The sequence below is a fragment of the Onthophagus taurus genome, chromosome 3 (assembly GCF_036711975.1).
Source record: "Onthophagus taurus isolate NC chromosome 3, IU_Otau_3.0, whole genome shotgun sequence".
NCBI lineage: Eukaryota > Metazoa > Arthropoda > Insecta > Coleoptera > Scarabaeidae > Onthophagus > Onthophagus taurus.
In genome coordinates, this window is record NC_091968.1 from 1,021,630 (window position 1) to 1,034,748 (window position 13,119).

Consider the following 13,119-nt stretch of genomic DNA (forward strand, 5'->3'; position numbering starts at 1 on the left):
CCAAGCCCCCTAAAGTCTAGCGGTCAACCCCAACAAACTCCCCGCGTTGAAAAATTTTCTACAAAGCTTTTTCTTCCTACCCAGTAGTAAATATAAAAAAATGTAAAGGTTGAAATAATTACATCGATATTTTCCGATCGAGGATTAAATACAATCGAGAATCAGGGCCGTATTTAAAATTTCCAAGCGTGTAAATCCCCGGTTTAGAAAAAAAAAAGCCGGAATGGACGAGTCATTTTCAGGTTTTTCACCGCGTTGCTTTTCATATGGCGGATTCAGCAACAATTACTTCTGAAAATTTTGCTCTTCGATGAAAAAAAATGGTCTGGGGTTTTTATCACGAACGCATCAAAAGCAATCCCCGCTAATCTCTTGCCCACGACGAAATATTACTCCCCTTTAGTATATGAGGAAAATTCCTTCTATATCTAAAAGAGGCAATCTTTCTAATATCCCTGGCTGGCGAGCGGAGCATAATTCATGCCGCCTCTTACACCCCTAAAGAACCTACATATCCACCCTACAGCAAGAACTTACACATAAATAAGGGTACCAGGATTGCTAGCTTTCGATATTTCGCCTTCGACTTCTCATTTACAAAAAATTTATATCGAAAACAAGCCAGATCGATTTTTTTTAAACTTCTTTGGGATGCTTGTTTCATGATGACCCAAATGTCCCAAATGACCCCATGCTGTCTCCATAATCTAGATTCATTGTATAAATCAGCAATATTACAAAATGATTGGTTATTGCAAATGAAAATCGAATATAACTTATGAACTAACATAGATAGCGAAAATTATTCAAAGAAAGTACCATCAATGTAGATTCTAAACAAAAGCAAACCATTTGTAGTAATAATTAGAACTAGAAAAAGCTAATGAAATATGTTTTTACGGTGACAGCCAAGCCCGCGGCCTTAACCGGCCCTTACACGATCAATAGTATTGACAATACAATCATTAATCCTCGTGGTAACCAGTCTCAATACTTCACTACCTTACACGATCAATATTATTGTCAATACTTCTGTCAATAAGTTTGCTCAATAAGTTATCTCTTTACTACGAACAGGGTGAATCTACGTAGTTTTACTAGATTATTTTCCGGTATTTCCCTTCCAAATATGGATAATCGTATAAAAGCTTCCGTAGTTATTATTTTGACGCTGGGAACTCCTCGTCGAGTGAAATGCAAATACTGGATGAAAGAATGATTGAAGAAGAGAGAGATGAATATTCTCATCTAGTACTGTTGAGAGAAATCAGCCTCTGCGATGTTGATGATTTGAGGAACTACTTTCGAATGGATGAAAGTACCTTTAACAAACTGTTACAGATGGTTGAACCATTTTTGAAAAGACAGGATAGCAATATGAGAGAAAGTGTTAAGGAAAGATTAGCCTTAACCCTGAGGTACTTGGCCACAGGAAGAAATTTTGAAGAATTGAAGTTTTCTGTCGTAATGTCCCCAGCAACTATCAGCAAAGCTGTAACAAACCTTTATATATGTCCTACAAGACCACATAGAGTAGTTCGTATCTTGTTCATCATCACGGGAACTGGATGAACCAACAGTATCTCCATCGTGTTGAACGTCAACAACGTCAGTTAATGGGTCGGTCATTTATAAGAATTAAACCTGTTTTCAAATCATCTGGGTTAAAATAACATATGTTTCTTCAGTGTGTTGATAGACATGTGTTGTTATTGTTACAATTAAATAAAAGTGTTTAATTTTGAAAGTTGAGTTTATTACACTGAGTATTGATGGAAATATTGACGCTAATACTACACTGTCAATATTATTATTATTATTATTATAACCTTTATTGTTTTCAGTATAATTCACACAAAAAAAATAAAAAGAAATTCACTAAATCAAAATAGTTTAAATCAAATAAGTATAACTAAATAATTAAGGGAACAATATTAAGGGTAATATCCCAGCATTCACTGAGAATACACCACTAATTCTGTCGAATAGAATTGTGAGTGGTTTTTCGAAAAATTTACAATAATTAGTGACCTATAGGCTTTACAATTTACTTGGCTCAGGTATTGTAGTACAGTCATATTTATCTATAAGTAGCAATTAAAAGAAATTGAAGAAAACGCTTACAAATGGAAAATAAGACAAAATAATTACAGGGAATGCTATTGTAGAATATCACTTAATTTGCCAATATTCGTTAAGGTTTTTAACCATTCTCCCACAACAAAGTTGGTGTTTCTCGAGCTCATAGACTGGTAATGTACTGATATAAAACTCTTGTACAAGTTATATATTTTTGGTGCATAGAAGATGAAGCACTTTTGACCGATCGCTTTAGAAACCCTTGTCGGTTGAATGTCCATACGAACCTTCGATCTAGTATGGTGCCCATGATCAACACTCCGCATAGTAACCGGTGATTTCAATACATACTGTAGAATAGATTGGATATAAATTATGTATACTGACATGACATTCGATTTCTGAAAGATCTCATTCGAGGGGAACCTCACACCCACATTAAGCAGAACCTTTAATGTTAGCTTTTGCAATGTATATATTTTGCGAATGTAAATGTTTGAAGACTCTCCCCAACCAATTCAGCCATCGCAAAATAGTATGATCTTAAAAATGTGCGTGTAAAATTCCAATTTTCAGTATTGATGCCTGAAAATCAGAAAATCCAGATTTTTATCAATACTCCATCAATATTTAGCGTCAATAAAATTTTTCAACTTACACGGTCAATATGGTAAGGTATTGTCAATATTATTGATCGTGTAAGGGTCGCTTTAGAGAAGAGCTTAACCAGCTAGTTACGTCGCAAAAATATGAATTAATAAGCACAATTAAACCTAATGCTAAATTAGCTGATATTGTTGATGTACCAATGACGCTTTTAAAAATGAAAAAGTGATACTGGTAAATTTGGAGTTGCACGTCGAATTCGTAACATAATTTTCCCAACAAATGGTTATGTCCGAGAAAGCAATCTGAGATACATTGAGGTCAGCAATCATCATCATGCTAGGAACTAGCGTCTGAAAATTTGAAAATTATGATCTATTTCGTTAGATCGAGAGGTCTGTGATACTTGTGATGGTGACGAAACTGATGAGTCGATGAATAATATATGTAGAAGGTGTCAACATTTCAAGGTTATCCATGTAAATGTTGGAATTAATGATTAAGGAACATAGTCCTGATGTAATATGTTGTTCGGAGCATTCGGGTTGTGAAGATTCTAACACATAGTCTGTGTGCCGGGATTCAAGACAGTTTCCATGTTCTGCCATCCTATCAAATAGGAATGGATGATTTGAATGTGATGCGATGAAGCACGTAGCCCAGGCAGCGACATCGTTCAATTCGTCTCATACTTTCAGGCTGCGCTTATTTGTGTTTGTAAAAATGATTGTAAATTAATTGCAGCTGTAAAGTAAAAATTCTGTTCGATCTGCTTGATGCACATTGTTTGATTGGTGATTTCGGAGCTCCGACCAGGGTCAGCTTGAATAAAAATGGTAAAGTTCCTAGTACTCTTATAGATTATATCATAACAAATTACGACAGGAAAACCTGGGAGTATACTTTGTATCTATGTTGTGTAAATTGGTTATATTCAATTCAGTGTATGAGCACGAAAACAAGTCAATTAAGTTACTTCAACGTCGTATCCTTTCATATTGTGATTTGAATGATTTGAGAGCTGATCTTGGTGGGATAAACTGGTCATGTGCTCTTAATTGTATGTGTGTAGACGATAATTTCCAAATGTTTACTGATAAGTTTTTACTGTAATATAATCTGCGCTGTCCGTATAAGTACATATGTCAGCGCTCCTGGGTGTAGTATGATATGTAAGGGCTGGATCACGCCAAAAATTAGGCAGCAGAAATGAATTAAGCAATACTTTTTGGCTTGCTCGTGTAACTCAATCTCCAGTAATAATGGAAATGTTTGTGTGTGAAAAGAAAAACTATAAACAGCTAAGCAAACTAAACTAGTAAAAAATAATTGTGACAAATTGTGGAAACTTGTTAAAGCTCGCCTGGGGCGCACGGCAAGTGTGGGTGACAGTGTTATTCTTGTTCTTGGTGTTGGATTCTTTGCGAAGGAACCCAAGGGTATAGTTTAAAGAAGATTCGGCTCTGAGATGAGGCAACCGACTTTAGGACCCCGAGTTTTATCAACCTTCTTTTTTTGGTCAACTTCGGAGTCTGAGGTGCTACTTGCTATTATGAGACCGAAAAATACTGGTAGCGTTGGCTATGATGAGGTGTCTGATTACGAGCTCTTTGTCGGAACTGTTTAATTTTAGCCCTCTCAATGGAATATTTCCTACTTGTCTTAAAAATAGTGAAGTCATTGCAATCCATAGGAAGGGGTCACTCACTAATATTAGCAACTATCAGCTTTATATCTTTTACTAAGATCTTTGTATTAGTTATTGAAGATCACCTTATTATTTATCTGGATAAATTGAATTTAATTGTTAATCACCAGCATGGTTTTATACGAGATAGATCAACGGAGACTGCTTCAATTGATTTTGTTCAATTTGTTTATAATACGGATGCTTTTGTGAAGTGGTGTGACAGCAATCGATTAATCTTGAATTTAAACAAAACAATTTGTGTTCGATTTCAGCAGCGTAGAGCTTTTGATTTCAATTTAGAGAATATTAAATTGGAAACCACTGCCAAATTGTTGGGCATAACAATTGATAATAATGTAGCCTTTAACGACCATATTGACTACGTTTCGAACAAAATTGAATTCTGCATATTTTGCACTTCTAAAGTTGGGATGTTGGTGATGTCTTGAGTGCATATTATGGATGAGGGTGTTTGATGCTCAGAAAAGAATCATCGCTCTCTAACCAATGAAGTTTTGTCGACCTCATTTTCTTATAGGGTAGATTTTAACTTTTCTTAGCATTTTCATTTTTAAAGCCATATGTTTTGTGCTTAGTCCACCGCTCCCTGGCCATGAGTATGAAACGAGAAATAATAAATTATTAAGGTTTTTTTAGTAAATGAGGTAGGTTTTTTGTTGTTTGTTAAGATGATGACCAATGCTATGGACTGCTAACTGGTTAAAATACATTATTATTGATAAAAATTGTTTGTAATAAAACAAGAAAGGAAAATCTATAACCATTTCAAACATAGTTATCTTAATTTTCAAGATAGGGAGCAAAAATATTAAAATTATCAAAATGATTGCTTTTTGAAAAGAATGTTGATGATAACTCAAGAACTAAAACAGATAGAGAAAAACCAAACTCATCAGATTGTTCGTAGTAAAGGTAAAAGTCATAATCATTTCAAATCTGGTGTCCCCATATTTTACGTAACATACATACGACCCCTACATCTCAATCAAATGTGTCTGTTCGCATTCCAGAGGAAGCAAGTCCTATCAAGAATGATGTTTCTAATCGATCAACATCATTTCGACACATACCAACAAGCTTTTTCTACTTCTTGGTATTTTTGAAATACTGTAGGTGGTATATCAAAAATACTGTTAACAGTTGGTTGAGAGATGTTGTTGGAAGAAGAGAAAAGAATCTTGTTAGTTAAGTGCTTAGGAAAAGTGTTGCCAATAAAAATCCTTTTTAGCTTCAACAGCGCGTTGTTTTTATTATCACAAATTCCTAGTACTCTATTCTTCATACCACGTAAGGTATTAATTTTATGGTTAAATGAATGTGAGGAGAGATAATTGATGTAACGTCCCGAATATGTCGGTTTGGTACCAATCACAAATCACAGAATTATTTTCACGTATGACTCTACAATCGAGAAAAGGGACCCAGCTATCAGTTTCAGTTTCCACAGTGAACTGGATGTAAGGGTTAAATGAGTTGAAAACATCAAGAACTGAAAATCCAATTTGGGAATCACATTATCCAAAACAAAATTCATTACCATCAGCGCCAAGATGGGGCTAATAGGAGAACTCATAGGAGTATCAAACTTCTGAACATAAATCTGATCTTGAAACGAAAAGTAAGTATTGTCAAAAACAAACTTTAATAGTATACAATTCCATCAATCAAATTCCACTTGTCTTTCACAATAATAAGGACCAAATCCAGTGGGATGTACGTAAAAAGACTTATTACGTCAAGTGAAACGACAACAAAGTTCTTAGGGATGTGACAGTCTTTTATTTGACTGACAAAATCAAAGGTGTCTTTTACATTGTAAGATGTAGCATTACTTAAGGCAGTGGTTAGCATGTCAGATAAGAACTTTGACAGGTTATACACGGTTGAACCACAAGCTGATATAATGGGTCTTAAAGGAGTATTGGGTTTATGTAACATAAGACTGAATGTTTGGTACATATAAGTTTATGTTCATGTTAATTTATAGATTTTTTATTATAAAGTTTTTTAATTAAATTATTTAACTTTCTTTGTATGGTGTCGACAGGATATTTACTTATTTTTCGTTGGCTTTATTTAAATACACATCCTTATCCAAAATTACAGTTTTTGCTCCTTTATCAGCATTGATAATTATTAAATTAGTATTTCTTTTTAGATTCTGGTGGACTGTTGAAATGTTACGCAATCGTGCCGCTTATCAACTAACCCGTAAGTTTTTTCCTTTTTATGTAAGCCATTGATAGTTTGAGTGTTAATTTTGGTACGTTTGTTCACAGTTTTTTGCATGTACAAGAAATAATTAGTTTCAAAATATAGCAAAGAAAAATTTAGTTCTCTTTTAGTTTCTTATACCGATCGCTACACCCAATAACCTTATCATAGTTGTCAATTTTTGCGAACAAAAAACTCCATCTAACGTATTCCATACTATGATACTATAGATAATCATCAACTTTACCAGATTTTTTCCATAGCTTTCCCTCTCTTAGTAATAATGGCAGATAGATTTTTTTTGCTAATGACTTTTCTAAAGCATCCTACACTATCAATTTAGACAGATATAAGGGTGGTATAAAAGCAAAGAAACAAATCTATAAATATATTTCCACCCCTTTCTTTCCTAGTTAGAGATACTTTTCATTTCCAAAAAAATTCTTTTATGTGGTCGGTAATCTATCACGATTAAGATCGCCTTTTTTGGAGACAAAGTCCATTCCTGCGGCACCAGCAGGTTTTCTCACCCCTTATCTACTCCCTTGACATTACTAATTGCACCCACATGGTATCTTATCCGAGAGTTGAGTGCAGGCCATTAGCCCCGCGGGAACTTCTTTTTGGTCGTCGCTTTTGCCCTAAACGAGAAAAGAAAGCTCCTGAAATCGTGTATCAACGATAGCGGAGTTGCAGGTGTTCACGCACTACATCAAAATTTACGTTCAACTCGAGCGAAAACGGGACAACCGTACTTTACCGAGAAGGCAAAACTATACCAAGCTGTAAATTTAAATTATTCCCCGTCGGAATTATGGGAATTCGCCCGGCTTAATGCTTTCTCCCACTCGACGTCTCCACCACCGGTTTCCCCAACGCGTTTCAACATCGTTAAGTGTACAAAGTTTGAAATCAACTGGTTACTACATGAAATTTTTGTCTTAAATCTATATTAATAAATTATATTAAAAAACTATTACCTTTCCTTCTGGACTGCATATTTTGATTCCTGCCAAAGATATAACCAGTAGAACCGATTTTTTCTTCGAGCTTCCCTGAAACAGAAGTGAGAACAATAGACGCGTTAACATCGAAAACACACCAATTAAAAAGCACGCAGAAAGCGGCACAAAAAAATCTCTTAGCGGGGGAATATCGCATTACCATAACGGGGTGGAGTTTTGAGGTTGGGGCGCTAATGGTGTTTGGAAATCACGCAAATTTAACTTCTTCTTCGTTTCGACGCATAAGAAATGAGGAAAAATACAGAGAGAAACGAGGTCGAAATAAAAAAAATCGAATGTTAAAAAAAATGTTAATTAATAATTAAAAACGGTTCATTTTTTTTCTGCAATTAAAACGTAACAATACAATCGGTGGAAAACAAAAAGGGGTTGAAAACGATCCTGCGGATAACTCGGCGATTGTGCGTTTTTAAAACCAAATATTAAAAACATAATCCCTGTAGCCGATTTAATCAATAAAAACGCGAGCGTATGAAAAGGGTTTCCAACTCTTTCCAAGGGTTGAAAGAGTCTCTCTCTTTTCCAGAGAAAAGGGGTTGGTTGGAATTCCATTTCATTTCGCATCTAAACGATCACCAGGTATAACCCGGGGTGAGTCGGGGGTTAATTATTTTTTAATCCATGTGTAGGCGCTTTGTTTCCCCTCGTAAAACCCTTGCAAAAACCCAGAAATGATAACGAAACGTATACGGCAGATAAACAAACATTACATACAAACTAAATTCAACCACAATAAACACTTAAACGCGTTTCAGTTTCGCTTAGTTTACAAATTAAACAAGAGAAACTTCCCTTAAATAAATACAGAAATAATGAACAACATGTATTTTGGTTTTACGATAAAATAATTTTGAATAAATATATTACCACAAAATCTAGATATACACCAAAAACGTATTTCTCTCTACCCCGGGTTACAAAAACGTTCCCGTTAAACGTAGATAACATTAGATTTGTAACTCACCACTGCAACCGCGGCGTTATCGGTTTCAGTGTGTGTAGGGCTTCGGTTGAATGTTAAAACGGGTGGCCCCGGAGAAGGTCGTCGCGAGTAATTCACTCAAGACGTTGCCCTCCACCACCGTCGAGCAAGTCCGTGAACGAAATTTAGGATTTAGCGCTGAACGGGGGAGTTTTAATGGGCCGGACCTAATCCGAACCCTTGAGATTGAAGCGCTACCTATCGACACGAAATGTGATTGAATCCGGACAGTGTTACACCCATTCCCCAAACAGATGGACTTTATTTTATTTATTTTCTCTTTTTTTTGACGAGGAAAATTGGGGTAGAAATTGGATTTGTTGAGGGTGAAATTTTTATTTAAGATATTGTTTTTAAATGGAATTGAAAAAATTTAGAATTTGTGTTTGAAATGTTTGAAAAATGAGTTCAAAAAATAACTGAAATATTATCATTTTAATTTTAGCAAAATGAATTTAATATTTTTAGTTACTTTTAGTGGTTGTTTTAACGTTTCAATTTCCTCATCATCGCTGTACTTCTCTTCGTTGTCTCGTTTACAAGATATTCAGGACTGAAGCGGTAGTTTCCATTAAAATTTGGAGTTTAGTTTCTACATTCACAAATTCACAAACTTTTATAAGACTCAATTTGGTTGTATAATGTAACCTTTAGACATGAATTGTCGTTATTATTTACATGGAATCCGAAGTAATTTTTACTATTCGATTTTTCACACTTTATGAATAAAATGTCATCATCTCATTCAGCCTAACATGCCTAACCCATTCCAACCCGAAACTTTCTAGTTCTAGGTCTAGTGTTAGTTCTAGTTTTAATTGTTGTGTAGCGCTAGACCAAGAACTAGAATCATTTGGTTTAGCAATCTTAAGAGACGTACGGCTAAACCCAAATGTTTCTAGTTCTTGGTCTAATGTTAGTTCTAGTGACAGTGCAAAGATTCTGTCTCCTTTTACAGGGAACACGGAATCATACGTCAGGGATTCTACACATTTTGTGGAATCGGTAAGAGGTATAAAGCTGGATGCTGAGGATACTTTGGTAAGTTTTGATGTAGAGTTTCTTTTTACCAGGTTACTAGTTAAGGATGCTGTGGATGGTCTTCGCCAAAAGCTCATTACGGAGGGATTACCAGAATACGTGCCTGATCTAGTCTAGTACTGTTTATCGTCGTTGTATTTCAGCTGGAAAGGAGAATTTTACGAACAGTTTGAAGGAGCAGCCATGGGATCTCCATTATTGCCAGTTATAGCTAATTTCCACATGGAATTATTTGAAGAAGACGCTTCCAAGAAGAGCCAAAACTATGGCTCCGATATGTGGATGACACGTTTGTGATATGGCAACATGGTCAAAAATGGCTCCAAGAGATCTTGAATCACTTGAACTCTCAACATCCTATGATTAAGTTTACCATGGAAACAGTCATGCTCAGCCAATCAGCCGGATGTCAGCCAGATGTATTCTATCAAAAGCCTTAGAAAAATCCAAAAGTGTTAAGATAGTAACCCGTTTGGCGTCAATTGCTTTGAAGATTTCATTTGTCATATCCCGAAGCGCAGTAGCGCTACTAAAAATCTGACGAATGCCAGACTGGTAACTGGCCAACACATTATAGTCATCAAAATGGCGGCGAAGACTGACCGCCATGACCTTTTCACAAAAATTGCATAATATAGGCAATATACTAATTGGCCTCAAGTACCCCAATTCATGAAGATTTGGGGTTTTTGGAATTGGAATCACCACGGCGATCTTCCAAATATCAGGGCACACAGAACATTCAATGGAATAGTTGATTAAATGATTCTAGTTCTAGGTACATTCTACATAGTAACAGTGCTAGTATAAAACTAGACCTAGAACTTGTTGTACAGCGCTAGACCAAGAACTAGAATCATTTAGGTTCAGCCATCTTAAGAGACGTACGGCTAAACCCAAATGTTTCTAGTTCTAAGTCTAATGTTAGTTCTAGTGACAGTGGTAGTGTAAAACTAGAAGTAATACTATACCTAGAACTAAAATTATTTGGGTTGAGCCGACTTTAGAGACGTGCGGCTAAACCCAAATGATTCTAGTTCTAGGTATAGTGTTACTTCTACATAGTAACAGCGCTAGTGTGAAACTAGAACCAACGCTAGACCTAATGCATAAAGAATTTTATTCCAACTCTTTCACATTTTTAGTTATAAGCCATAAAATACCAAAATCTAAAAATTGCCGTTTTAGATAGCGATGTTTATTATTAATTTAGCTGGAATACTAAAAATGTTGCATGAAAATTGTTTGGTCTACACTAAAATAACGTTATTCGTAATGGCTTATAACCCAATTGTGATTATTACTAACCTAGCCAATTTAAAATCCGAAATATTTGAAATTAAGTACATTTAACAACAATGTTGTTGTTATCTCAAAAATAAAAACCGGGAATGAGAATGATATTAATAAAAATTGTTCGTAATAAATCACAAAGACATAATCCATAAAGAATTTTATTCCAACTCTTTCGTACTTTCAGTTAAGCAAAACTGGACATAAATGAACGGTTGCCTACTCCTGTATCTGACAAGATACTTGGCTCTCTTCACTACTCTTCTCCAGTCCTCCCTGCAGAGTGCTCGGCACCTCCATTTCCTCACTCCCAGCTTCCACGTCGTCTAACCATCGTTTGCGCGCTCATCCGCTTTTTTTACCGCTATCTTCTCGGATATCCTCTCCATGTGGCTAAACCATCTAAGCCTGGCCTTCCTTACGTTACTAGTAAGGGGTGACTCATCATATAATTGATATATTTCCGCTTTTGTGCGGATTCGTCACAAATCACCATCCCGAATGGGGTCATAAATTCGCCTGAGATTTTTTCTCAGTTTTTCCACTGTACGCAAGAGTGTTCTATATATGTATTTTATGCAGTAGTCATGACTGAAGCAGATGCTGGTGGCTAAAGTATGCTCTATTTTCAGGTTTGATTCTTTCCTCAATTGCCGGCCCATTCTCATTGTTCTCTGTTAAATTAAGGATTTTAGACATTTAAATGATGCGTTGTTCGATGTAATAATGTACCTCCCTGTCGTATTCCGATGGTCCTTATGACCTTTTCTAGAGTCAGGTTGTATAAGCTTATCCGATATCGCTAGTATCCGCAACGTATAGTATAATTATAATCAATCTATGCTATCATATGCCTGCTGCTTGCAATCCACGAAGAGTTGATGTACAGATATATCGTGCTCATAACATTTCTTAAGTACCGTTCTCGTAACATTCTGTGGACTTTGCGCCTGGTAATTTAATTTAATTTAATTTGCCCAAAAAGAAATATACATATAAAGTATATACATATCATATATATATATATATAGGGTACAGCATAGCTGATTACTAGAAAACTAGAAAACCAAAAATAAATACATATATATCAAAGTAATAACCAACAAAATAAAAATAAAAATAATTAAACTTAACATTTTGATTCTTGTTCCTCAAGAAGCCTGCGCTTCAAGGTGCATTTAAAAGATCTATTAGATTTCAACTGAAAAACATATGAAAAGCAATTATAAATTGTAGGTGCTCTGTACGCAAAGCTACCACAAAATTTAGCAGATTTATGTTTGGGAATCGTCAACAACTTCGTTTGTCTTAGATTAACATTATGTATTTGCGATCTTGGTACTAAGATACAATAGAAATAATAAGGCAATTTGTAAAATATTACATTGTATAACATAACAGCTAGCAAGAGTGTACATCTAGGTTCCATTTTTAAGATAGAATATCTTATGTAAATAGGGGGTAACATGTTCTCTACGATCAATCGAGTATGAAAACCTAAGTCCGCTGTTCTGAAGTATTTGAATACGATTTTTTTAAAGTTGCTGATAGAAAATTGTAGTAAACGTTACTACAGTAATCAAGTTGACTTAGAATTAAGGAGTTAACAAGTCTCCATTTCAATTGTGGTGACAACAATGACTTAAATTTATATAACGATTTTAACTTATAGTAGTACACACCAATTTTCTTATTTACATGTTCCGCAAAATTAAGATTACTGTCGACAGTAAGACCTAAGTTGTTGGTCGATTCAGAGAACGCTAAGACAGTTCCATTGAGGTGTATAGGAACCGATAAATTATCGATTGCTTTTCTGCGAATGTTGGCCGACCCAATACACATACATATAGTTTTTCGCGTTAAGAATTAACCCGTTAACAGAACACCACTCACAAATATTCTTTAAATCAGAGTTAAGCAAGCGCACCGTGTCATCAACACTGATAATATCACAAGAGATGTAAATCTGCGCATCATCCGCGTATTGATGAACCGAACAGCTCGTCACTACATTTGGCATGTCTGCCGTAAATAAGTTGAATAATATAAGACCCAAAACACTTCCCTGTGGAACACCTTGCTTGACTAGGATACCGCTAGATATATTACCATTAATCTTTGTATGTTGAGATCTGTTCACAAGATATGACTGGAACCAATGTACA

General features: G+C 35.3%; 1 protein-coding gene across 2 annotated transcripts in view; it reads right to left on the minus strand.

Moving 5' to 3' along the window:
- Positions 1-13,119, minus strand: part of LOC111421630 (EGFR adapter protein-like) — a 192,829-nt gene that overhangs the window by 36,550 nt on the left and 143,160 nt on the right. For both annotated transcript variants that reach the window (XM_023054800.2, XM_023054803.2), the window contains one exon: positions 7,591-7,665. In XM_023054800.2, the coding sequence (XP_022910568.1) occupies positions 7,591-7,665 (75 nt within the window). The remainder of the gene's footprint in view (positions 1-7,590; positions 7,666-13,119) is intronic.